This window comes from Cetorhinus maximus, chromosome 14, assembly GCF_964194155.1.
Source record: "Cetorhinus maximus chromosome 14, sCetMax3.hap1.1, whole genome shotgun sequence".
NCBI classification, from domain to species: Eukaryota; Metazoa; Chordata; class Chondrichthyes; order Lamniformes; family Cetorhinidae; genus Cetorhinus; species Cetorhinus maximus.
This window is the reverse complement of record NC_135892.1, coordinates 57,436,948-57,460,450: the sequence shown is the minus strand read 5'-3', so window position 1 is coordinate 57,460,450 and position 23,503 is coordinate 57,436,948. Positions and strand designations below refer to the sequence as shown.

The 23,503-nt window shown below is 43.9% G+C and overlaps 1 protein-coding gene across 4 annotated transcripts in view; it reads right to left on the bottom strand.

Annotated features, from left to right (window-relative positions):
* Positions 1-23,503, bottom strand: part of LOC144689675 (clathrin heavy chain linker domain-containing protein 1-like) — a 113,956-nt gene that overhangs the window by 78,888 nt on the left and 11,565 nt on the right. For 2 of the 4 annotated variants that reach the window (XM_078556961.1, XM_078556964.1), the window contains exons 2-4: positions 22,306-22,493; positions 19,274-19,413; positions 18,400-18,601 (exon numbers count right to left, since the gene is read on the bottom strand). In XM_078556961.1, coding sequence (XP_078413087.1) covers positions 18,400-18,601; positions 19,274-19,413; positions 22,306-22,493 — 530 coding nt within the window. The remainder of the gene's footprint in view (positions 1-18,399; positions 18,602-19,273; positions 19,414-22,305; positions 22,494-23,503) is intronic. The other 2 variants (XM_078556962.1, XM_078556963.1) reach the window with 2 other exon arrangements.

Sequence of the window (23,503 nt, the reverse complement as noted above, 5' to 3'; positions counted from 1 at the left end):
GAAGATGTGAAGACAACCATGGTCCCCACCCAGCCTGAAAGGTATCCTCCCGAAGACCCAACCACTACACACCATTCAAGTGTTGACTTTATTTGTAACCTCTCTTCTCTGTTTGCGGAGCAGGTCTGCTCTTCTTCATTTCAGGTCTCCGGACCTGCCCAAGGATCAGACCAACCCACCGTTAGGCTACCGCAGCACCCGCAGTGGAGGTGACCCCAAAGCTGGAACAACTTCCAGGGAAGCCTCTGTCTCCACCAGCGGCCACGGTGCAGACGGTAGAGACGTCGACCAATGCACAGCCCCAACAACTACCAACAAGCGTATTGAAACCACAGCATCAACTGGAACCAGGTAGCAGCCTCACGCAAACACAATTATACAAAGGTGAGCTACCTCTCTACTCTTCTTCCATCCACAGAAGTGCTCTCCCTCAACTGCAGAGAGCTTCCCGACGCCAGAAAAGGAGAAGAAGACACCACCAACAACCTGACAAACACCGCTTTTTGCCCACACAGAAAGAAAACAATCACCACTCACTACAACAAATCATCGCCACATCACCCAGACCAACCAGGCGTGGTGCAGCATCCATCAGTAGAAGAAGCGCATGCAGCCATGCCTACTTCCTGATAAAACCTCAAAACCACCGCCAAGATCAAGAACCTCTAGAGCCTAACCACTCTCCCGACCGGATGCAAAAAAGACATGGCAGGGGTACAAGACCTCCAGACCATCCAAATCTCCAATTTCAAGGACTTGAAGGGGAGAAATGGGGTTAATAGTAAGAACATTGTTAATGCCTGCTATTAATGTTGTGATGTTAATCATGAAATAGTTCAGAGTTAGAATAGTTTATAGTTGCAAGTTTATGGTTAAGTACACAAGACTTATAGCGGTGTAAGACATGAAGCAAACTGTAAGTAAACTAATGTCAGTCTATATCCAGTGAATAAAAACTTGGGGGGAGGTGTAGTAGCATGATCTGGTACCTCAAGGGTTAACATGGGACTGAGTACAGTACCGCCTACATGGTGATGTAAGAAGGCACATGACCTAGAGCTAAGGTCCAGCCTAGAGATAGGTAGCAACATGTAAGGACCTAGTATGGAGTCCTTTCCATTCCCTTACCCTCTACTGTAAATACGTACATAGTTCAATACCGTTAATATGGACTTCTTTGTAACTTCAACAAGACTGCTTCATGGTATCCAAGCAGTACACATCATGGGTAGCAATAACAGAACAAATCATTAATGCTGCCTTCCTTGTGCCTTTGCTAGTAATGCCAGCCCCACGGCTCCATAAATAATAAGACAAACTCTTAAAAAACAAGATATTTTGTATACAAATCATACTTTTTTCAAACATAAACCAATGTGGATTGACAGTTGGTTTATAAATCTCATTAATGACTTGTTTAATCTTTAATGGGTCAGTTTCTTTTATAAAAACTATATTACTGCATCTGAAAATGCTTTGTAAAAAACTTTTAAAACTCCTAGATATTATCGCCATACGTGTTAAAGAAAGGTCCGCCTCCTATCACAGTCACTATTGTCTGAAACAGCTGTCTAGTTATAGGGTGGAACCTAATCCATCTTAATGCATTAATACATTAAAAATACTTTTATCCACAGTGGAGTAAATATTATCCCTTCCAAATTAGAGTTATTCAAAATAGGATAGCTGCAGTTAAGTTAATAAACATACATCAATTACAGTTGACAGGTATGCACCCTCTGGTCCTCTGGGTCAATCCAGCAAGTTCCACACAATTGTGATACCTTGTATATCACTAAACACAGCAACTTTTATTTAAAAAGGACTTTTAATGTAAAAAAAATCCTAAGGTGCTTTAGAGAAGCATTATAACATTTAAAAAATGACACCAAGCTACATAAGGAGATATTACTACAGCTGACCAAAAGCTTAGTCATAGAGGTAGGTTTTAAGAAATGTCTTAAAGGAGGAAAACAAGACAGAGGTGGAGTGGTTTAGGGAGGCAATTCCAGAGTTTAGGGCACCCCATCCATAAAATGTAAAGATTGATGAGTTTAATCATTATTTTAATTTGCAATATCTTGAAATAATTTAATAATTATTAATAATTGAACACAGTTACGTAGAGCAGGACAGGGGAGGAGGAGCAAGGAAGGAAGGGAAGGAGAGGGGAGGAAAATGGGAGACACAGGGAGGAGATGGGGAAAGGGCAGTAGGAGGGACAACACAGGTTAGGCATGCCCAAGCTCTAACTCTGCACTGGCCACCTTTTTCAATTCCTTGGTCTATCTTTTTTCTTTTTTGATAAACAGTCTTCAGATTTTTTTTTCAGATCTTCAAACACAGTGATTTTTGGACACTCTCCCTCCTGAAGTATTGTTCTTGGTTTCTCTGCAATCTAATTAGCCAACTCCAGCATGTTGAGTGGACGATTGTGATACTTCTTGAGGGCCTGATTAGCTCTTACACCAGTTGATTGCCAACCTGCAATCACTGTGACAACATCTAATTCTGCAGGTTCTGGTGACAACTTTACTTTGTACATGTTCCAGACACCCAAATGAGGTGTCAGCTGTGGCTCAGTTCATAGCACCCTCGCCTTTGAATCAGAGGGTTGTGGGTTCATGTCCCACTCCTGGAAAACCAAGAACTGTGATTGTACTCGAAAGAAGTTGCAATCTGTGACTGTTGGTAACTCGAAAGAGTTTCCAGACACCCAATGGCACTTTTAAATTGACCTGGACCATAGGCTTCTGCCACCCATTTACTGATGCAACCTCACAGCTGGTCTCAGTAATCAGACAACACCCTGACGCCCAGCCCTCTCTCCAGGAAGCCAAACAAGTATCAGCAACACTTCAGCAAGAACCTGTCACCTTCAGCCTGTCACAATTACCCTAGGCAGTCCAGGTTACAATACCTCATTCATTACTATCCTCAGCTGGTTGATCTTCTGAAATTGCTCCAGCATTTTGCCTGGTCCCATGGGTGTTTGGGAGAACCTCACTGCTCACTCATGCCCTCAGCCTATGATTCCAATGCTTTATCACTGTCTGCACAACTTTGTTAGGGTTTAGAGGTGCTTCAATGGAGGGAAGGTGACTCTAGCACAATGGTCCTCCTGCTCACCATCTTCAGCAAAACCTGGACCATTGAGCTGAGCTCCAACCCCTGGTTCATCATCTCCACCCTTTCCCCTGTGGGATAGTTTAACTTTAAAAAGAAAGCCAACAGGAACATCAGGGCCTTGCATAGCTGTTCCTCATAACCAAGTCACTGGTCACCAGACAGGGTCAGCAACCCTCTCCCAACCTGGTTCCCTAAACAAATGTCAATAACAGAAAAGTTGGGAGACTTCACTTGCAAGATCATGATTGAGGCTAGATTTGACTGATAACTTATGTCTCTCACGATCAAATTGCAAGAGTTAGCGTGTCTGTTTGACTGAACTAGTGCTCCCATGCAGTGCCACCCCAGTGACTGCAACATGGCTGGTGGAAGGCTGCTGACTTTCAGTGGAAGATACTGCAGATGGCCTTACAGGAAGGCATCAAGCAGCTCTGGGCCTAGTAGACCCAGCTTCAAACTGCACTATCTCGGCATGGGCGGCGGCAGTCTGGACTAGCAAGCTGACAGTCAAAGGCAAGGGCACCAGTGGAGTGGTGGTGGGGGGAACGAATGCTGTCATTCTGAGAGAGGACAGCAGGTTTGTGCTCCACAGAGCCACTGCTACTCCCTCAGGGTGGTGCCTCAGCAAACCTAGTAATCTGTTGGAGGACAGATGTCTAGACAGCTATGACATCCTGCAAGTCTCTTTGAACACTGGTATCAGCAGCCATGATGGCAGCAATGAGCTTGCATGAGAGTAGTCTCAGCTTTCATGGTAAGATAAGCTTGCATGAGAGCAATCTGAGCTTGCAAGACAGTAGGTTGACCTTGCATTATGGAAGGCTGAGCTTTTCATGCAGCAGACAGGTAGTGGCTTCTATTTGTGCTGCAATAGAATATGAGAGATCAGCCATCAGATGCTGCATCAGTGTTCTCATGATGTTGACCCCTATTCCAACTGGAAAGGATGGGCTCCAAGCTCTGCACAAAACCACGTGCAGATTGGTGCTAAACTCCCCAGACTCCTTAACAGTGACCGCAGGTTTTCTGGCAGGCCTGCTAATGCACTGAGCATTTCTGTAGGCTGCCCTATCTAAGTCCTCATCTGAGTTCTCTGCAGTAGAACTCATGTGTGACCTCACCATCTGGCTAGCTGGCACATCTGCTTTCATTGTGCCCTAGCTGTAGGCTACTGATGTCCAGTGTTTCACCATGTGTTGATCCCACCTCAAGCTATCTTGTAATGTACATGCACTGTTGGTATTAAAGCTGGTAACTGTGAGTGTGAGAGCAAGTGATAATACTTTTTCTTCATCATTCTCTTCCTGCTCTTCTACCTCTGACTGTTCCGATACTGCCTAGCCAGGTTGCAGTTCTAGGGTATCTTAAAGCAGAAATGCACAAAGTTTCTGCACAAAGGTAGGGTTGTGGTGAAGACCATAAGACATAGGAGCAGAAATTAGGCCATTCGGCTCATTAAGTCTGCTCCGCCATTCAATCATGGCTGATAAGTTTCTCAACCCCATTCTCCCGCCTTCTCCCCGTAACCTTTGATCCTCTTACCTATCTATCTCGGTCTTAAATACACTCAATGACCTGGCCTCCACAGCCTTCTGTGGCAATGAATTCCATAGATTCACCACTCTCTGGCTAAAGAAGTTTTTCCTCATCTCTGTTCTAAAAGGTATTTCCTTTACTCTGAGGCTGTGCCCTCGGGTCCTAGTCTCTCCTACTAATGGAAACATCTTCCCCACGTCCACTCTATCCAGGCCTTTCAGTATTCTGTAAGTTTCAATCAGATCCCCCCTCATCCTTCTAAACTCCATCGAGTATAGACCCAGAGTCCTCAAACGTTCCTCATATGTTAAGCCTTTCATTCCTGGAATCGTTCTCGTGAACCTCCTCTGGACCCTCTTCAGGGCCAGCACATCCTTCCTGGGATACGGGGTCCAAAATTGCTCACAATATTCTAAATGTGGTCTGACCAGAGCCTTATAAAGCTCCAGCAGCACATCCCTGCTTTTATATACTAGTCCTCTCAAAATAAATGCCAACATTGCATTTGCCTTCCTAACACCGACTCAACCTGCAAGTTAACCTTAAGAGAATCCTGGACTAGGACTCCCAAGTCCCTTTGCACTTCAGATTTCTGAATTCTCTCCCCATTTAGAAAATAGTCTACGCCTCTATTCTTCCTACCAAAGTGCATGACGTCACACATCCCCACGTTGTATTCCATCTGCCACTTCTTTGCCCATTCTTCCAAATCTTTCTGCAGCCTCCCCGCCTCCTCAATACTACCTGTCCCTCCACCTATCTTTGTATCATCTGCAAACTTAGCCAGGATGCCCTCAGTTCCTTCATCTAGATCATTAATGTATAAAGTGAAAAGTTGTGGTCCCAACACTGACCCCTGCGGAACTCCACTAGTCACCGGCCGCCATCCTGAGAAGGACCCCCTTATCCCCACTCTCTGCCTCCTGCCAGACAGCCAATCTTCTATCCATGCTAGTACCTTGCCTCTAAAACCATGGGCTCTTATCTTACTGAGCAGCCTCCTGTGCGGCACCTTGTCAGAGGCCTTCTGGAAGTCCAAGTAGATAACATCCATTGGCTCTCCTTTGTCTAACCTACTCGTTACCTCCTCAAAGAATTCTAACAAATTTGTCAGGCATGGCTCCCCTTGATGAAACCATTGCTGACTTTGCCCTATTTTACCATGCACTTCCAAGTATTCTGAAATCTCATCCTTAATAATGGACTCTAAAATCTTACCAACAACCGAGGTCAGGCTAATCGGCCTGTAATTTCCCGTCTTTTGCCTCACTCCCTTCTTAAACAGGGGGGTTACATTAGCAATTTTCCAGTCTTCTGGGACCCTCCCTGACTCCAGTGATTCCTGAAAGATCACCACTAACGCCTCCACTATCTCTTCAGCTATCTCCTTCAGAACTCTGGGATGTAATCCATCCGGTCCAGGTGATTTATCCACCTTCTGACCTTTCAGTTTTCCTAGCACCTTCTCCTTGGTAATGGCCACCATACTCGCCTATGCCCCCCGACTCTCTTGAACTTTGGGGATGTTACTCGTGTCTTCCACCGTGAAGACTGACGCAAAGTACCTATTCAGTTCCTCTGCCATTTCTTTGTTCCCCACTACTACTTCTCCAGCAACATTTTCCAGCGGCTCAATGTCCACTTTTGCCTCTCTCTTACCCTTTATATATCTAAAAAAACTCCAATCTTCTTTTATATTACTGGCTAGTTTACCCTCATATTTAATCTTCTCCCTCCTTATTTCTTTTTTAGTTGTCCTCTGTTGGTCTTTGTAGGCTTCCCAATCCCCTGGTTTCCCAATGCTCTTCGCCGCATTGTATGCTTTCTCTTTAGCTTTTATGCTGTCCCTGACTTCCCTTGTCAGCCATGGTTGCCTCGTCCTCCCTTTAGTATGCTTTTTCTTCCTAGGGATGAATTTTTGCTGTGTCACCCAAATTATTCCCAGAAACTCCTGCCATTGCTGTTCCACTGTCTTTCCTGCTAGGCTCATCTCCCAGTCAATTCTGGCCAGCTCCTCCCTCATGCCTCTGTAGTTGCCTTTATTCAACTGTAATACCGTTACATCTGATTCCAGCTTTTTCCTCTCAAATTGCAGGGTAAATTCTGTCATATTATGGTCACTTCCTCCTAAGGGTTCCTTCACCTTAAGCTCCCTTATCAAATCTGCCTCATTACACATCACTAAGTCTAGAATTGCCTGTTCCCTAGTGGGCTGCACCACAAGCTGCTCCAAAAAGCCATCTCGTAGACATTCCACAAATTCCTTTTCTTGGGATCCACTACCAACCTGATTTTCCCAGTCTACCTGCATATTGAAATCCCCCATGATCACTGTAACCTTGCCTTTCTTACACGCCTTTTCTATCTCCTGGTGTATCTTGTGCCCCACATCCTGACTACTGTTCAAAGGCCTGTACATAACTCCCATTATGGTTTTTTTACCTTTGTGATTCCTCAACTCTACCCACACAGATTCTACATCATCTGACCCTATGTCGTTTCTTGCTATCGATTTCATTTCATTTCTCCCTGACAAAGCAACCCCACCCCCTCTGCCAACCTGCCTATCTTTTCGATAGGATGTATATCCTTGGATATTTAGCTCTCAGTCCTGATCCCCTTGCAGCCATGTCTCCGTGATGCCCACCACATCATACCTGCCAATTTCAATCTGCGCCACAAGCTCATTTACCTTATTTTGTATACTGCGTGAAGGGAGGGTTGGAAAACAAAAGGTGCATGCTTACACTATCTGTAAGAAAAAGGATTAGGTATGAGGATAACGTAATCTTCGATAGTTTCAGTCCAGCCACTGGCCACATCCTCAGCAATGGCCGCTCCAATGGTGGCGATTACTGTGCCCTCTATCGGGATAAGGAGATGGATAAGGAGATAAGGAGATGCAGGCCTGACTGTCCTTCACCTGGTTAGATGTTACTGCCTCTGGTTACATGCCAACTTGTCCTGCAAGAGAGAGGGAAGTGCGTCAGTGAATGCGGCGCAATATGTTTGGGTGATGTGGCTATCATGGTGTGTGCAAGATGCAAGGTGTGGACAAGGTGAAGTTGGTAATGTGAACTTTGAGTCATGGTTAATAAGAGATTATTGGTAGGTGAGTGATGAAGGGTAGTAGGTTGAACAGTATGTGAGGCGAAGTTGGTGCGACATGGCATCTAAAAGATACATTCACTGACCTTGACCACTTGTATGAGATCACCTTTTATTGCATGGCATCCAGATCCTTGGGGTTAAACTCCTGGAACAGACCGTTACAGCTATCTGGTCCCACCGTCTTGAGAGTGTGTCTGAAAGGCCTCCTGGTCTCCAGTGGATAAATCATATCTCTCCTCCTCTCCACCTCCTCCACCAAGGTGTCCAGTGTAGCATCAAAGAAACCTGCAGCACACTCTCTGCCCTGCTGTGCTATAATTCACTCTTCTTCCTGTTCAGGCTTTCTTCCACAGACAGTTCCAGCACTTGCTACTGCCAGTCTGCATCATCTCTTTAAGAGGTGCAAGCTAACTTTAAGTCGTGCTAACATTCCTACTGAGGAATTAAGCTACTCAACAGCATGTTTAGCATTGGCTGCATGCAACATCAAGCAACTGAGCAGGCAGCATGAACTTGGTTTTAATTTAATTTATTTATCCTCTGAAATCTTTTGAATTTATTTTTGTAACTTATATTGACATTTGAACTCACCATTGCTGGGATGTTATTTCAGTATCAGAGCCATAATATTCCCATACTTGTATTTGCAGTCTGCATTTCTTGATTTCCCATGGCCATGCTTTCAGTCAGATTGCGCAAAGATAGTAATAAACACTTATTTGAAGCTTTTAACTACTTGTGTCATTTGAAATAAAGATTTACTTTTAAATTCTTGTGATTAAGGATTGTTTGGTTTTAGTGCTTCTTAAATAATTCTCCTCTTTCTTTGCATGCTTCCCCTGATATCTTGTCATTGAAACATTTCCCACTTCTCCTTCATTATCTCTTAAGTAAGAATTTGCCAAGACCTCTACACAGTCTGTAGAGGAATGGCATAAGTTTGGGCCTAGCTCAAGAAAAACTCAGGTAGTTGGACAGCTCTGATACTCCTGGTGCACAAAATCTGTGAGGAAGAAGACACACTTCAAAACCTGAAGTAAATAAGAAATATGAAAATGAGTGCAGCTGAGGAACTGAGTGCATACCTGACAGTTTGGAATTGGTTCCTACTCAACTACAGGGAAAAGAGCTGTTTTAGTGAGTATCTGGTAAATGGTTAAGATCTATTCCAGTCCTAAGGTTTAAAATAGTATACAAACTGGTGGTAAAATTAATAAAATATATAAAATAAATAAGTGAATAATATAAAGTAATTAATTAAAACACATTAGGGATGGCAGGACAAGTGATATGTCAAGGCTGCAGCATGTGGGAGCTCCTGGATGCCGGTGTGATCCAGGGCAAACATGTCTGCAGTAAGTGTTTGCAACTGAAGGAGCTTCGGCTCAGTCATTTGGAAGTTCAGATGCAGACATTGTGACACATAAGGGAGGGGGTAAGTTACCTGGATGCTTTATACCGTGAGGCGGTCACACCATTTAGGATAGGGTCTTCTGATTTGGTCAGTGGTCAGGGGCAGGAGGGTACAACTGCAAGAGAGGCAGGTAAGGGGATCCAGGGGGCAGGACTGCAGGATTGTCAGCCTCTGCAACTATACGATATATTTGAGGTTCTCTCAGTTTGTTTGGATGAGAGTGGGGGCTGCAAGAGGGATGACACCAAACACCACGGCACCATGGTACAGGAAGCCATTCAAGTGTGGGGAGGAAAAAGGAATGTAGTAGTAGTAGGGGATAGTATAATGAGGGGGATTGACTGTTCTCTGCAGCAAAGAGCGAGAGCCCAGACAACTGTGTTGCCTGCCCAGTGCCAGGGTTCAGGACATCTACTCAGGGCTGGAGAGGAACTTACAGTGGGAGGGGGTGGATCCAATTGTCGTGGTCCATGTAGGTGCCAATGACATAGGTAGAACTAGGAAAGAGATTCTGCATAGACAGTACAAGGAGCTTAAATTGAAAAGCAGTTTGTATGTAAGAACTCCAGGGAAGAAGAGCAGCCTGTGAAAACCGAGGGAAACATGAATTTTATACTCTGGAATGTTCAGACTAATACTGTAACTGGGTAAAACAGGAGGCACCAATAGGGTGGCAGCAGCTTTTGGGTGGCTTCAACATTAAAAGTTATGGTTTTAGCGATTGCTGGGGGAGTGACCCGAATCAGTCACCGGGTAAGTGAGAATAGTCAGGAAACAAATACTTTATTCATTTTAATTTTCCTCCAGATGTCCAGGTAATGCTTCATTAAAGTCATATTCAATTTTTTTTTAAATAGCTCCAGTCCACACCTATTTGAAAGTTTATTTAATTTTTATCACCCCATCTCAGTTCCTATCCAGTCCACTCAATGTTTCCCTTCAAAGCATCCACCTCCACTCCATTTAAAAAGAAAAAAGTTTTGCATTTATATAGTGCCTTTCACAACCTTACGACATCCCAAAGCACTTTAAGAACATAAGAAATAGGAGTAAGAGTAGACCATTTGGCCCCTTCAGCCTGCTCTGCAATTCATATTGAGCTGCTACCTCAACTCCACTTTCCTGTGCATTCCCCAAATCCCATGATTTCCTGAGAGATCAAAAATCTACCAATTTCAGTCTTGAATGTACTCAATGATACAGCATCTAAAATCCTCTAGGGTAGACAATTTCAAAGATCACTACCATCTCAGTGAAGAAATTTCTCCTCATCTCAGTCCTAAATGATCGACCCCTTATCCTGAGACTGTGCCCCCCTAACTTTCCAGTGTCTACCCTGTCAAGCCCCTTCAGAATCTTGTATGTTTCAATGAGATGTTTCAAGCCGATTGGCCAGCAGCTCTAGCAGCCCCAGAACTGAGTAGAGAGCACTGCTGGGACTGCAAGCATTCTCACGAAAATCTTTGATGGATCCTGGAGCCAGGTAAGTCCTGGGCTATTAGGCTGGGTGGGATCGGGTAGCCTAGGGAGTGGGCCATGGGGTACAGGGATGTGTTTTGGAGACCAGGTGATGAGGAACAAAATGGGAGTCACATCTTGGGGGGGAGGGATGTGTCCAATGTGTAAAGAGCACCCTTTGAATGCTGTGCCCCTCCCCTTGCTTCCCGCCTTTCCAAACATTTTTTTCAAAAGTGGATTCCACACTCCTGCCCACGCCAACCATTTTATGGTGTGGGCAGCATGAAATACAGGTCAACTGGCTCATTAACAAACCCATTTGCCCATTAATTTTTTTAAAAATGGCCGGCAGGCTGCTGATTTCGGCACACGTCTGCCCACCATATTATAGGGACCGGGCAGGGGTGGGCAGGAAGTCGGTGGGCTTACCACATCTCGTAAATTATGTGCAACCGTCCCACCCCCCAGCCCAGCAGAAAATACACCTTGCTGGGGGGCTGTAAAATCCAACCCCAGGTGTGGTCTCACCAAAGCACTATACAATTGTAGCAAGTTTTTTTTATTATTCTTTCATGGGATGTGGGTGTCGATGGCAAGGCTAGCATTTCTTCCTTATTCTCATATTCCAAATCCCTTGCATTAAAGGCCATCATGCCAACTTGAAAATGCCCCAATTATTTCTATTCTCCATCTATTTCTATTCTCCTTCTATCAATTCTAATTTATTACGCCCAATTCCATAAGCTCTTTCCCTTGAGTATTAACATTTTGTGCAGCACCTTATCAAATGCCTTTTGGAAATCAAGTACCAGTATGGTGCATCTATTGCTTCCCCTTTATCAAAGCTGCTACATACATCCGCAAAAAACTTTAATAAATTTGTCAAACAGGATTTCCCTTTCGTAAAACAATGTTGACTTTGCCTGATCATACTAGAATTTTCTCAATGCCTCGTAAATTATTACTTAATAATAGATTGCAGCATTTTCCTGATGACTGATGTCAAGCTAACTGGCCTACATTTCCCTGTTTTCTCTCTCCTTCCTTTCTTGAATAGCAGGGTTACACTTGCTAACTTATAATCTGTTGGAACCATTCTAGAATCTACATAATTTTGGAAAATCATAAACTGTGTACATTCACTACCTCTGCAACAACCTCTTTTAAAACTCTTGGATGTAGGCCATTGGGTGCTGGGGATTTGTTGATTTTTTGTTTCTTAAATCTCTCTAATACCGTTTCTCTGCTAATATTAATTACCTGAAGTTTCTTACTCTTATTAGTCCCTCAGTTACCCTCTGTTTCTGGTATGTAATTTGTGTCTTCTACTGTGAAGACAGAGGCAAAATATTTGTTCAAAATCTCTGCCATTTCCTCAATCCCCATGACAATTTCTCCTCTCCCTGCCTTGAAGGCACCAAATTTTACTTTAATTATTCTCCTTTTTGTTATGACACAGCAGATGATGTGTGCCAGGCGGATCAAATCCATGAGGGAAACTTGATCGTGCTATCACAACAGTTTTGCAAATTTATTTCGAGATGCGTGCACTGACTTCAGAAGTAATAAGTCCACAAAGGCTTTAGAGATTTTTTTAAAAGCTTAAATTGAAATATTTATTAACAAAAGAGATTTCAAGCACATATACAGAATTACAAATCACTACTATAATAACTCCTAAAATCCCTAATTAACCTGACTCCCAGTTACACCCCCTTTAAGGCAACCGTCCAAAGATAGATGTTAGATTTTAAACAGATCCAGCAAATTAACACAATACCCTGGACAGAGGAATTCAAAGTGGCTCTCTCCAGCTTCGGTTTCTGTAGACAGCAGATTTATGCATAAATACTGGAGGCTTCATACGCTTCTGTTAGGTCTTACAATGCCTTCCCCTGACTCATAGCCTCATCCTCCTTTATATATGTTTCTCTCTTTCTTAATATGTGAATTCTATTGTTTCATAAGTTTTAAACTGTACCTCCATCATAATATAAAAACTTTCATGTTGTCACTATATATTCATTAACCTCTTTGAAATTCAAACCTCCCTTCATCTTATCTAAAAATGCAAATTCCCTTTACATCTTACATGTTAAGACCCCAACCATGTTTACTCATTGGCATATTAAAGACACTTCTATACCTTATTTCTTTTGATAACTTCAACTTGCAATTTGTTTGGCTACAAAATGTAATTAAAACACACACAGACAGAACAACACAAACCCCCATAAACCTACTTTACAATAAACCAGAAAAATATTCTGAAAATTATTATACTCTCATAACATTTTTAAATACTTGTAAAAGCTCCTACAATCTGTTTTTATATTCCTGGTTACTTTACAGCCAATAAAGTATTTTTGAAATGTAGGGCAGAATTGTCCCAGATTTGCACTAAGTGTGGTAGCGGGCGGGTGAAACAATGTTTTACCTGCCAGCTGCAATGGTGGCTTCTCGCGACTTGTCCCAAACCCTCTGCATTAATTATGCATTCCCAGGAAACTTGCTGTTTCCATGACAGGCGGGTTCTCATTCGCCCGCCACACCATCCCTTCACCGCTTCATCACGTCAGGCGCCACATTTAAAGTGCAGCCACAAGCACACCTATCAGCGCTTCCGGCCCAGGACTGCTGCACAGAAGACAGGATGGCCCCGAAAGGCAAAAAGACTGCAGACCCCCCCACTTCAATGACGCGTCCCTCGAGCGCCTTTTGAATATCATGGAGGCCCGCCGTGATGTCCTCTACCCCCCGCTCTGGCTGCAGAACGGGCAGCTGCATCACCAGTCCAGCATGGAAGGCAGTGGCAGCAGTGACCAGCGCCAATGCCGTGCAAAAGAGGACAGCTACCCAGTGCTGCTACAGGATGAATGGTCTCATCCATTCCACCAGGGTAACTCACTCTTCGCATCACTCCTGACTCTCACACTCACAAATGCATCACACATCCACAGGGATCTCACACCTCAAGAGACAACACCACTAACTCTCTCACACACCCTCACATCTCCATCAGGCTCATCCCTTCTTGAGCTCATGTCCTCATTCTGTCCATGGCTCTGCTCACCACACAAACATTCAGTGCCATGTGTCCTGATCACACTTTCTCCATCTGTTTCCATGCAGGAGAAGCCTGCTCACTTCAGCAGAGAGAGGTCCCAGACCGCTGGTGGAGTGGCCCAGATTAGGCCTCTCACTCACTTTGAGGAGTGTGCTATCGCACTGACTACTGAGGAGATGGACCATGCCTGTAGTGACGGTGAGGTCAGCAGTGAACACCCTCATGATGATTCTGCACCACATCATCCCTCTCTCAACGCAAATGTGAGTGCTCTCTCTCTTGTTTTTGACTCTGCTGACTCGCACTAATTATCTCTGATTCACAGGGAGCCGTGTCAAGTGACCGACACCTTCAGCCCGCTATTCCCTCAGCTCCATCCAGGTCCTCACCTCCAGCCAAGAGGACAGCTCCTCCATTGAAGAGCTGAAAATAAGCAGCCTGGAAGACCGGTCAGAGCGTTTACCCACACCCTGCACCAGCGCAGAGACACACACCTTGGTGAGACCTAGATCTAGAGCAAGCCCGGGTTTGCAATCTGGTGGTCACTGCACGGACACTTGTCCGCAACAGCAGGAGGCAGGTTCAGGCAAACTTCCAGGCACTTGGAGGACTGCTGGGGAAGAGGCCGAGGTCCGATTCAGATGACAAGCCTCTGGATTTGACCTTCCAACTCATCCTGGAGAATCAGCAGAAGATGTGGGAACATCATGCAGAGCTGTGGGAAGCCCTCAACAGAGTGTCGCGAGAGTCAGAGGAGTGGTCCGCCTGCTCTCTGGTGAAGTACTGTCCACATGTGCATGTATGGAGGTCTCCATGGGGAGGATGGCGCATGTCATGGAGACCCTGGTCCAGCAGAATGCGGAGATGTGTGCAGACCTGCACTCCATCACGGGAGCTATGGGTGAGTTCCTGCAGTGGCAATGCGAGAGGGAAATGGGGCACTTCAACTTCCCTCCAGGTGCTCCTTCCCTTCAAGGAGTCAGGCCAGGGTCCCCAGGCACCTGAAGGGAGGAGGAACAGCAGCTGGACACCCCTGGGTCATCCACTCAGGAATCTCAGAGGCTGTCCTCTCCCTCCAAGTTCCCTTTGCCTGTGAGCCCCTCAACCTCATCCTCTGTCATCACAGAGGGAGCAGCTGGCCAACGAGTGATTCTGGATCGAGAAGTATGTGTGTTCCAGGGGCTTTCGGAGTCTCATGCAAGCACTCTCCTACACACGCGGATCCTTCACATATCACACTCACCTCAATGTCCTGAGCATTTTCAATGCTACCTGCTGGGGTTTGCTTTCAGTTGTCCATCTGAGCTGACCTGCATGTCTGCCCACCCAATGATCACACTCCCGTGCAGCACCTGATCTCACCCACCATGACTGTCGTTTTGCTTTCAATTTAGACAACATGGTCTTGATTCAGTTTTTCGTGCGCTCCACCCTTTTTCTCCCCTCTCACAGTCACCTATTTCCTTTTCCCAACACTGTTGACCTCCCCCAGCATCACCTTCCACCTCCTCTCCAAGACCTACCAGCCACAACCCTTTCCCTTCGGCACGTGCAGGTGAATGTGCACGTTCCCTTCCTTCCCGAAAATCTCACCCCCATCCACATTCACCTCCCTGACCTCTTCCTTCCTATCCCCAGGGTCAGTGTCTACCTCCCAGTCCCCCCCAATCACCCTCGCCGTCCCTTCAACCGCTACCATTAAACCCTCACTCTTCCACCCTACCGCCTCACTCTGCCCTCGGTCATTCTCACCATTCCCTCATTCCACATCCATCCTCAGTTCACTCTCCAGGAGGCAGTCATGGACTCATCAGAGCCCTCCCTTGCATGTTCACTTGGACATGCCCCACCTTGTCCTTGGTGCCCCTTCCCCCCTTGGAACTCCTTTCCCCCCACCCCCGAGAAACCACCCCACCTGGTTCTCCTCGCTCCAACCCCCCGACTCCACCCCCACTTAGTCCTTCCGCCTTCCTGACTCCTTCAGACACCCTTACTTCTTCCACTTAGTCCTTCCCACCCCCCACAAGTCTTTCTCCACCCTTACCTCTTCCTCCAGCCTTACTCCCTCCCCTCTCTGCACTCCTTCCTCCCCCCGGACTCCCTCACTCTCCGCACTCCTTCCTCCCCTGGACTCCCTCCCCTCTCTGCAATCCTTCCCCGCTCCAAACTCTTTCCCATACACCTTCCACCCTCCCCCCATACCTGCCTTCCCAGATGCCATCTTCTCCACTGTTATATCCTCCTTCCCCCTCGTACTCCCCACCTCCTCCCAAGCTTCTCCCCGACGCCTTCATTCCCCCCCCAACCTCACCGCCCCCGACACCTTTGTTCTCCCTTCCCAACCTCAACCCCCTCCCGATACCTCTTCCTCTCCCAGTCGATCCTAGACCTTCCTAACATGGGTGGATGATCCAGCCTCGGTTGGGTGGGTGGGGGGGTGCGGTGGGGGGGGATGCTTCTGGCGGGCTGGCCTTATAATGATATGCAGATGTATTACAATGAGGTTCCCGATATCCAATGGCGTGGAATGTGGCTGATCTCAACGAGCTGAGCGGACGATCGCAAACTGGTTTCACAACGTTGTGAAACCCATTTCTGGCATTCTCGCCATATTGTCCGCTGATGTTGCCGAACACACCCGATGCCAGCGGGCATGGATTAATCTGCCCGTAGTTATTGTCATAATGTAGCATAAAATATTCATGCAATAAGCCTGCATGCACCGTCATCTCAATTTATAACCAGACTACTCTTTATTCAAACACATTATTTTAAATGGATTTATAAAATGTCTCTCCTGGTTCCGAGTTAACCAAGTCAATAGAAATAAAACCATTTGAAAAAATGCTGATTCATTATCATCCATTATAAACTGCTGCATAAAGGAAAAAACATCCCCCCTGTCACTTTTGTTTTCCTTTGTGCTTCCTTTTCTTGCTGTTCCCTTCACCACCATATTAGCTTAAACCCTTCTTCACAGCACTAATTATTCTCCAAGAGAGTGCGTTGGTCCAAGCCTTATTCAAAAGAAGCCCATTCATTCTGTACAAGTCGCTCATGCTCTGGATGTGACCTTAATGTTTCAGAAATCTCAATCTTATACCATTTCTTCAACCACACATTTAACTCATCTTACAACAGGGGACTAACAGTAACAATTACCCATGGGCAATTTGAACTTTTTAAGGAAGACCTGTGCTTTTTTAAAAAGAAATACAAGCAAAGCCACTGAGCAAAAGGTTGCTGCTAATGTAAAGTGACCACTTTCTGGAAAATTCCTATGAGAATTATACTGACAGGCCTATCCTGGAGAGAATGGAATGTCGCACCTGTGAAGGTGTCATGGCCTTCTTCAAGCACAGACACTTGAAAGGGAGGTAGGAAAGATGCATAAGACTGAACTTCAATCTCCTGTGGTTGCGGAGACAAAAGACTGGTTTACACATCTCAGCAGACAACCGAAATCCATCTCCTGTTGATTTATATCTCAGAATGCGTAAATGGTCTGAGATGAAAAGAACATAGACTCTGGGTGCAAGACATAAGAACATAAGAAATTGGAGCAGGAGTAGGCCATTCGGCCCTTCAAGTCTGCCCGCCATTCAATGTGATCATGGCTGATCTGCCCCAGGCTTAACTCCTCTTTCGTGCCAGGTTTTTCCATTCCAGAATATACCGGGAAAAATCAGTTTAAAAAGCTGGTGTGCTGGTGTGTGGCTATGTGTGACAGCAAGCAGAAGAACAAGCTAGTCACCCCCCTGCAACATGCAGGTGAAAGATCTCTTTCACTCTCTGTTGCTGCGGGAAAAGCTTGGCAGAAGACACAATCTAAAGGAAATTGAACAGCCTCCAAGCCACCCTGCAGAACCAAGGGTCTCCAAATTATCTGCGAAAGTCAGTTTTATTGGAATCACCCAGCTTAACGGCCAGAATGTACTGCCATCTTCACCTCAAGGACAAGCCAAAAGACTGATCTGTTTATTTTTTAAAAATTTTATTTGGACTCTTAACTTCTAATTTCTGATCTGCGTATATATGTGTTGCGTTTTTATTATTTTTCTCAGGTTTTGGTAACTAATAAACTTACTCTTCTTTGATTCAAGAAAGCCTGGTTAAATTGGCTCCTTCTAAAAAATAAATACATTTTGACTAGGAAAAGTGATCCACAGGAGAAGGGATCCTTTTAAATTAACCTGTTGCATCCAACTGAGGAGGTTGAATAAAGAAGGGGAGCCAGCTCATTCCTCCTCACTCGGGAGCACAGCAAAATTGGAGTCCAGTTCAGGAAGTTAACAAATTGGGGGACCTCGCCTGGGGACTGGTCATAATACGCACTTACCTATTCCTGGAAGTAATTCTGATTGCCCTTGAGATCCTTGTCCTTATTTTATGTTAGCTGTTGAAACGTCCTTTGCAGGATCTCAATTCTATTTCTTTCTATGTCTCTGGGTTCAACATAAACCACATCTGTTCCCCTTCCTTTTCAAAAAGCTTTGGTGCTTGTTCACTATTGTCCTTTATCCTCATATGTCTAATAATTATAAATAGAACATTTCATTATTATCTAAATAATGGAAAATCCAAGCCCTGAAATCTATTTAAGAAATAGCAGTAAAGGATTGACAATTTAATTGCAACTGTTCTGATTGTTGTTAGATTACAATAAAATATTCTTCTTGGGTACCTGAGTTTTAGTTGCTTATTCACCATGACCAGTTCTTCCCATTGTTGCATTTTCTGATTAATTTCTTGGCTTATATTAGTTTTGATCTGGACTGGCACATATTTTGTTTCTTTTGCAAATCTTAGGTCATTGAGTTTCTTTTCCAGTTTCCTCAGGTGCTTACAAAGATCATCCACATTTAAAGATTCCTTCAATGTCAGACCTATTACAGAAACAGAACAAAAACAAAACAGCTTCCAAGCATTGCAGCTTCTTCTTTGCATGGGGAGTACTGCTTACAGAGAATGCAGAGGCCATAATTATTCCATTAGTGGTAGGGACAGCCTCAATAGATGACAAGCAAGTTGACATGCTGGCAAGGTCCCAAATGCAGTTAGAGTGAGATTTTGATATTTGGTTTATGCACTTGTAAGCTGCAAATTTCTAACAATAAAAGTAAAATGCGTGGTTTAAGTTAGACTGTAAGAAACAATGGTAATTCCCCAATTCCAAGAGCACAGGCTACAATCAGGGCTATTGGCATAAGTCTGATTCTTCTAGTCCTGATTCTTTCATGCTAGGCTATACTATTATGGGAAAAGAACAAGCAAACCTTCCTCACAAGATGGCATAGATAATTGAAGGGATAATCACTTGAACATTTCCAAGCAATCACTTCCAGTTATTTGCAAGGGCCTGGAAGCAGGTTGCCTTCTTGGTTAGGGTTGGTGCAGGGTTGGAGGGATTCCAACAAGGCAATGGAATAATATATTTTAAAAAGGGATTCAATAATCAACTAAAATTAAGAATTAAAAGGAAGTTGGCATTTATTCAATATTAAACAATTGATTAAAAGATAAAAAGACATCTAAAAATGTTTTGACAAATTCCAGACCTGGAATACGTTTAATATGGAAGACTTCATCCTGTGGTGGCAAAGTCTCTTCTGTTGGCTTGCCTTTTGCATTTCTTGAATTTTTGACTGCCTGCAAGCGAGCTTCTAATCCAGCTGTATTTTGTTTAATGAAATCAATTCTGTTAAAAGAAGTCAATTATCAAGTAAAAACAAGAAAGAATTTGCATTTATATAGCTCCTTATCTTGACCTCAGGATAACCCAAAGTGCTTTGCAAACATATGAACATACTTACGAATATACGAATTAGGAGCAGGAATAGGCCACTTGGTCCCTCAAGCCTGATCCGCCATTTAATAAGATCGTGGCTGATCTGACTGTAACCTCAACTCCACATTCCCACCTACCCCGATTACCTTTCACCACCTTGCTTATCAAGAATCCACCCATCTCTGCCCTAAAAATATTCAAAGACTCTGCTTCCAATTGAGGAAGAGAGTTCCAAAGACTCACAACCCTCCAAGAGAAAAAATTTCTCCTCATCTCTGTCTTAAATGGGTGACACCTTATTTTTAAACAATGACCCCTGTTTCTAAATTCTCCCACAAGAGGAAACATCCTTTCCACCAATGTCACTCTTTAGCTAGGAAGCGGGCAACAGTGGCACACAAAGATGGTCCTCTAGTTATTTCACCATATCCAAGTTTGCTGCACAGCTAATTGCCACAGGAGCCACAGTGGGAAATTTGTTCCTGCCAAAGTCTAGAAAGCATATAGTTTTGTGTGGTCTTCTCACAAGTGTAATTACTCATGGTTATATGAAGCTTTGGCAATGTGAACAGATGTAACCTAATGGCTCACTAGAAAATAGCACATTTGACAAAATTTAAGAGGATGCATTAACTTAAAAATGAATGATCACATGGAGGTACTGAGCGAGTTCCCTGAAATCTTTGGAAAAATATTGCAACCCTTCGCTGAAGGAGAGAGGGAAACTATCTGGCAGGCAAAATGTCAAAAGAAACCCGATGCAGAGGCAAGGAGTAAGCGGTAAAAAGAAAAAGGTGCACAGCACCCAAAAAGAGCACACCCCCTCCGCCCAACCCCCCACCCAACGCCACCAGTTCCATTTGCTGGCTAGTTAAATGGAGGTGGTGCTATATCAGGTGACGGTGAAGAGAGTGGTTCTCTTTGTCACAACAGTGCACCCAAAGTCATTATCAATGTGATGGCCTATATTTATATTTATTAGCGCCATGACAGATGCATCCAATCAACCTTAGCTTTCCATTGATCTCCCTGGCATGCATGACTTCCTTCATCCAATCCAATATCGGAGTTAGAATGCTTTCAAAATCATTAAGATTGATTAGGCCTTCACATGGTCCATTTGTACCATTAGATCTGATGTTACAGCCTCCTTTGATAATTAGGCTCTCCACAAGCGCAATCTCTTAACAAAACAATATATGTAGACCTCTTTCTGTAGATGCTTATACCAATAAGTGTTTGACTGGCCTGGTATTACTTCCTTGGCCTTTTTCTTCTTCCTATAAAAAAAAATTGCAAACACAAGGAGATACCCATCTGGGAAACCCAATGTCCCACTAGTGATACCTTTGGCAAAAAAAATTATTGTGCAACAAAATGTCTCCTGACCATTTTGGTGGGAACATCAAAAGAAGCTGCAAAATGGCCAGAAAATTCTCACTGTAATCATCAAGCAGGATTCTTGAAATCCGCTTCTTTTTCTGTGCTTAGAAACCCTCAATATCCAGTTTCAAAATGCAGAACCATGAATTAGTGTTACGTGGCCAAAATTGCTAAGAGATTAAGGGTAGTAATATATTTGTGGAGTCCGAACAACTCTGGAGCCATTTAAAAATGGCGGGTAGGACCCGATTCTAGAATTCCCACCACCATTCTCGGTGTCTCCAATTTTCACTGGCATGTGATAAAGGTGTAGGTAGCAAGCTCGTTCCTTGCACTCCCAAACTGGCCAGCTCCATTGCAGGGGCTAGGCATCTCCTAGCCTCCAACAATTTTTGTGGAGTTAGACCAGTTTCTGGATGACTCGTGACTCACAGCCGCTCAGAGGGGTCGTGAACAATAGTCTGGATTTGGGAACCTTATGAAAAGTAAGTTCAAAAGGTCTTACCCATGCCACTTTCAGCTATCAAAATTGCTGAGGAAAACCTTTTATGAGTCTGGGCTCTCAGCCAAGCATGCATAATGAAGACAGGTATAACAAGAACTCCTTCAGTAGAACTGGATGGCCTCAATGTACAAGTTGGCTGAGAGCACAGACTCATAGAAAGATTTTCTCAGCAGGAGTTCTGTTTGGACAGTTGGAGAGAACCGTTGACTTTGCTTGATTGACATCTTTAGCAGTTATAATAAATTGCTCTTTTAGTTATCTCTTTTGTCAATGTCTCAATGTTTACTTGCACAAGATTAAGGGAAGTGAAGTGTTTGAAGCCTTTGTTGTTGATACCTTAATGGTCTGTTTGATTGACATTTTTATACGGTTGTGGGAGCAGCAGTTCTTTTCAGAAGAAGGTCGGTGAATGGGTGGGTTTTTTTCTGAGCAGTTCCACACATGCTATTGTCACTATATGGTTAATTGATTCTATATATAGTATATTCCGGATGAATGGGCATTGGAAGTGTCATGAGTCAGCATGGAGGATATGAGGGGGTGGATGGGGGTTGAGTTGGCACTGAGTTGACATGGGGACTATAAAGGGGCCATGGGGTGAGTGTGGAACATGAGTTGGCATTGAGTTGGCATAGAGGGCATAAGTGGTCATGAGGAATGGATGGGAGGGTGAGGAGGTGTGAGGAGCAAGGACTAGAACACCTAACAGCCTTTGCCACAAATGGAACAAAGTCCTAGAGAACCGAGGCAGGCCTTTTAACTAGCCTCAACAAACAAGGGAGTGTAGGCAAACATTGAATTATGTTTCTATATAATCAATGTCACCATCTACTCTGAAACATCAAAACATTATAAACAAAGGCTGATGAGCTACTGTAGCTGCTACAATTCTCTGGTAAGGGTTCCTATCCTACTTGTTTTGCAGCTGACTGGCTCTTTTCTTGTAAGCCACGAGAGTCATCGGTTCAGAAGCCATTGATTTCAACTTCCTGTGTAGAAACCGAGAATCTTCTCGTCCTTTGTGTAAAACATTGATGCTTCCTTCGTATTCCTTTTTGATAGATGTGAGTATGTTTTTATATGCTGTTGCATTGTCAATGACCTATGTAAATGTGAAATAAAATAAAGATGTATATAATACTTCAATACAACATGTTCATATATTTATGTATCTTCCACATATTATGTTTTAAGCTTGTTGTGGCCAACAGGTTGATTAGCAGCCTGTAAATACCTCCAATATCCCTGAGGGCAGGCAGTAAGAGCAGGGGAGTTTCCTGGTCAGCCATACTGCAGAAGGCAACAACAAACCACTGCAGTACTTTGCCGAGCATAATCATGGACCAATCCAATGGAACTCCAAGGAAGGAGTGGGTGGTATATCCAACGTTCCTCTACTTGCTTCGGGTAGTTTCTGTTTTGGGCACACTCAGCAATTCCATCGCAAATTTTGTCTGTTTTGAAAGGTTTTCTTCCCCCTCCCAAGTTTCCATTCAAATTTATTTGTATATCGCCGAATGCAAAATCTTCATGAATAAGCGCAATTGGATAGCATTTTAAATCTAATGTTTTAAAACAATAAATTTTGCTTGAAAAAATTTGATATATTTAGGATTGGTAACTTAGTAAAATTTCCCCTCTACTTCTGAGAATTAACTTATCACAAAAAACAAGCATTTTAAATCATAGTATCAATCCATCGTCAACTGTAAGTAACCTTGATTATAAATTACTATAAAGAAATATAGAACTCTTTTCTGCTTAGATTGGGATACATATTCAGTTTTTTAGTAAATAAAACTTCTTTTTCAAAAATTACCTATTGGTATTCTTGCACCAAAAGAGCCAGCTTAGCTTTTGAAGCCAGCATGAAGGCTTACAAATGAATGCAATTAGCGGAAACTCCTAATGGCAATAAATTTAGTTTGGGGGTGTGGCCAGTTTTTTGGGTGGTGCCTGTTTCTAGTCTGATGTTTTTAAACTAATGCAAAAAATAGCAGAAACTTGAATGGCACTGAACAGAAAGTGTGCTTAAAATTCCACAATCCTTTGTGTCGGGAATGACATTATCAGAAGGAATCGTGCCTAGAAAACCAGCACAATCAATCAGCC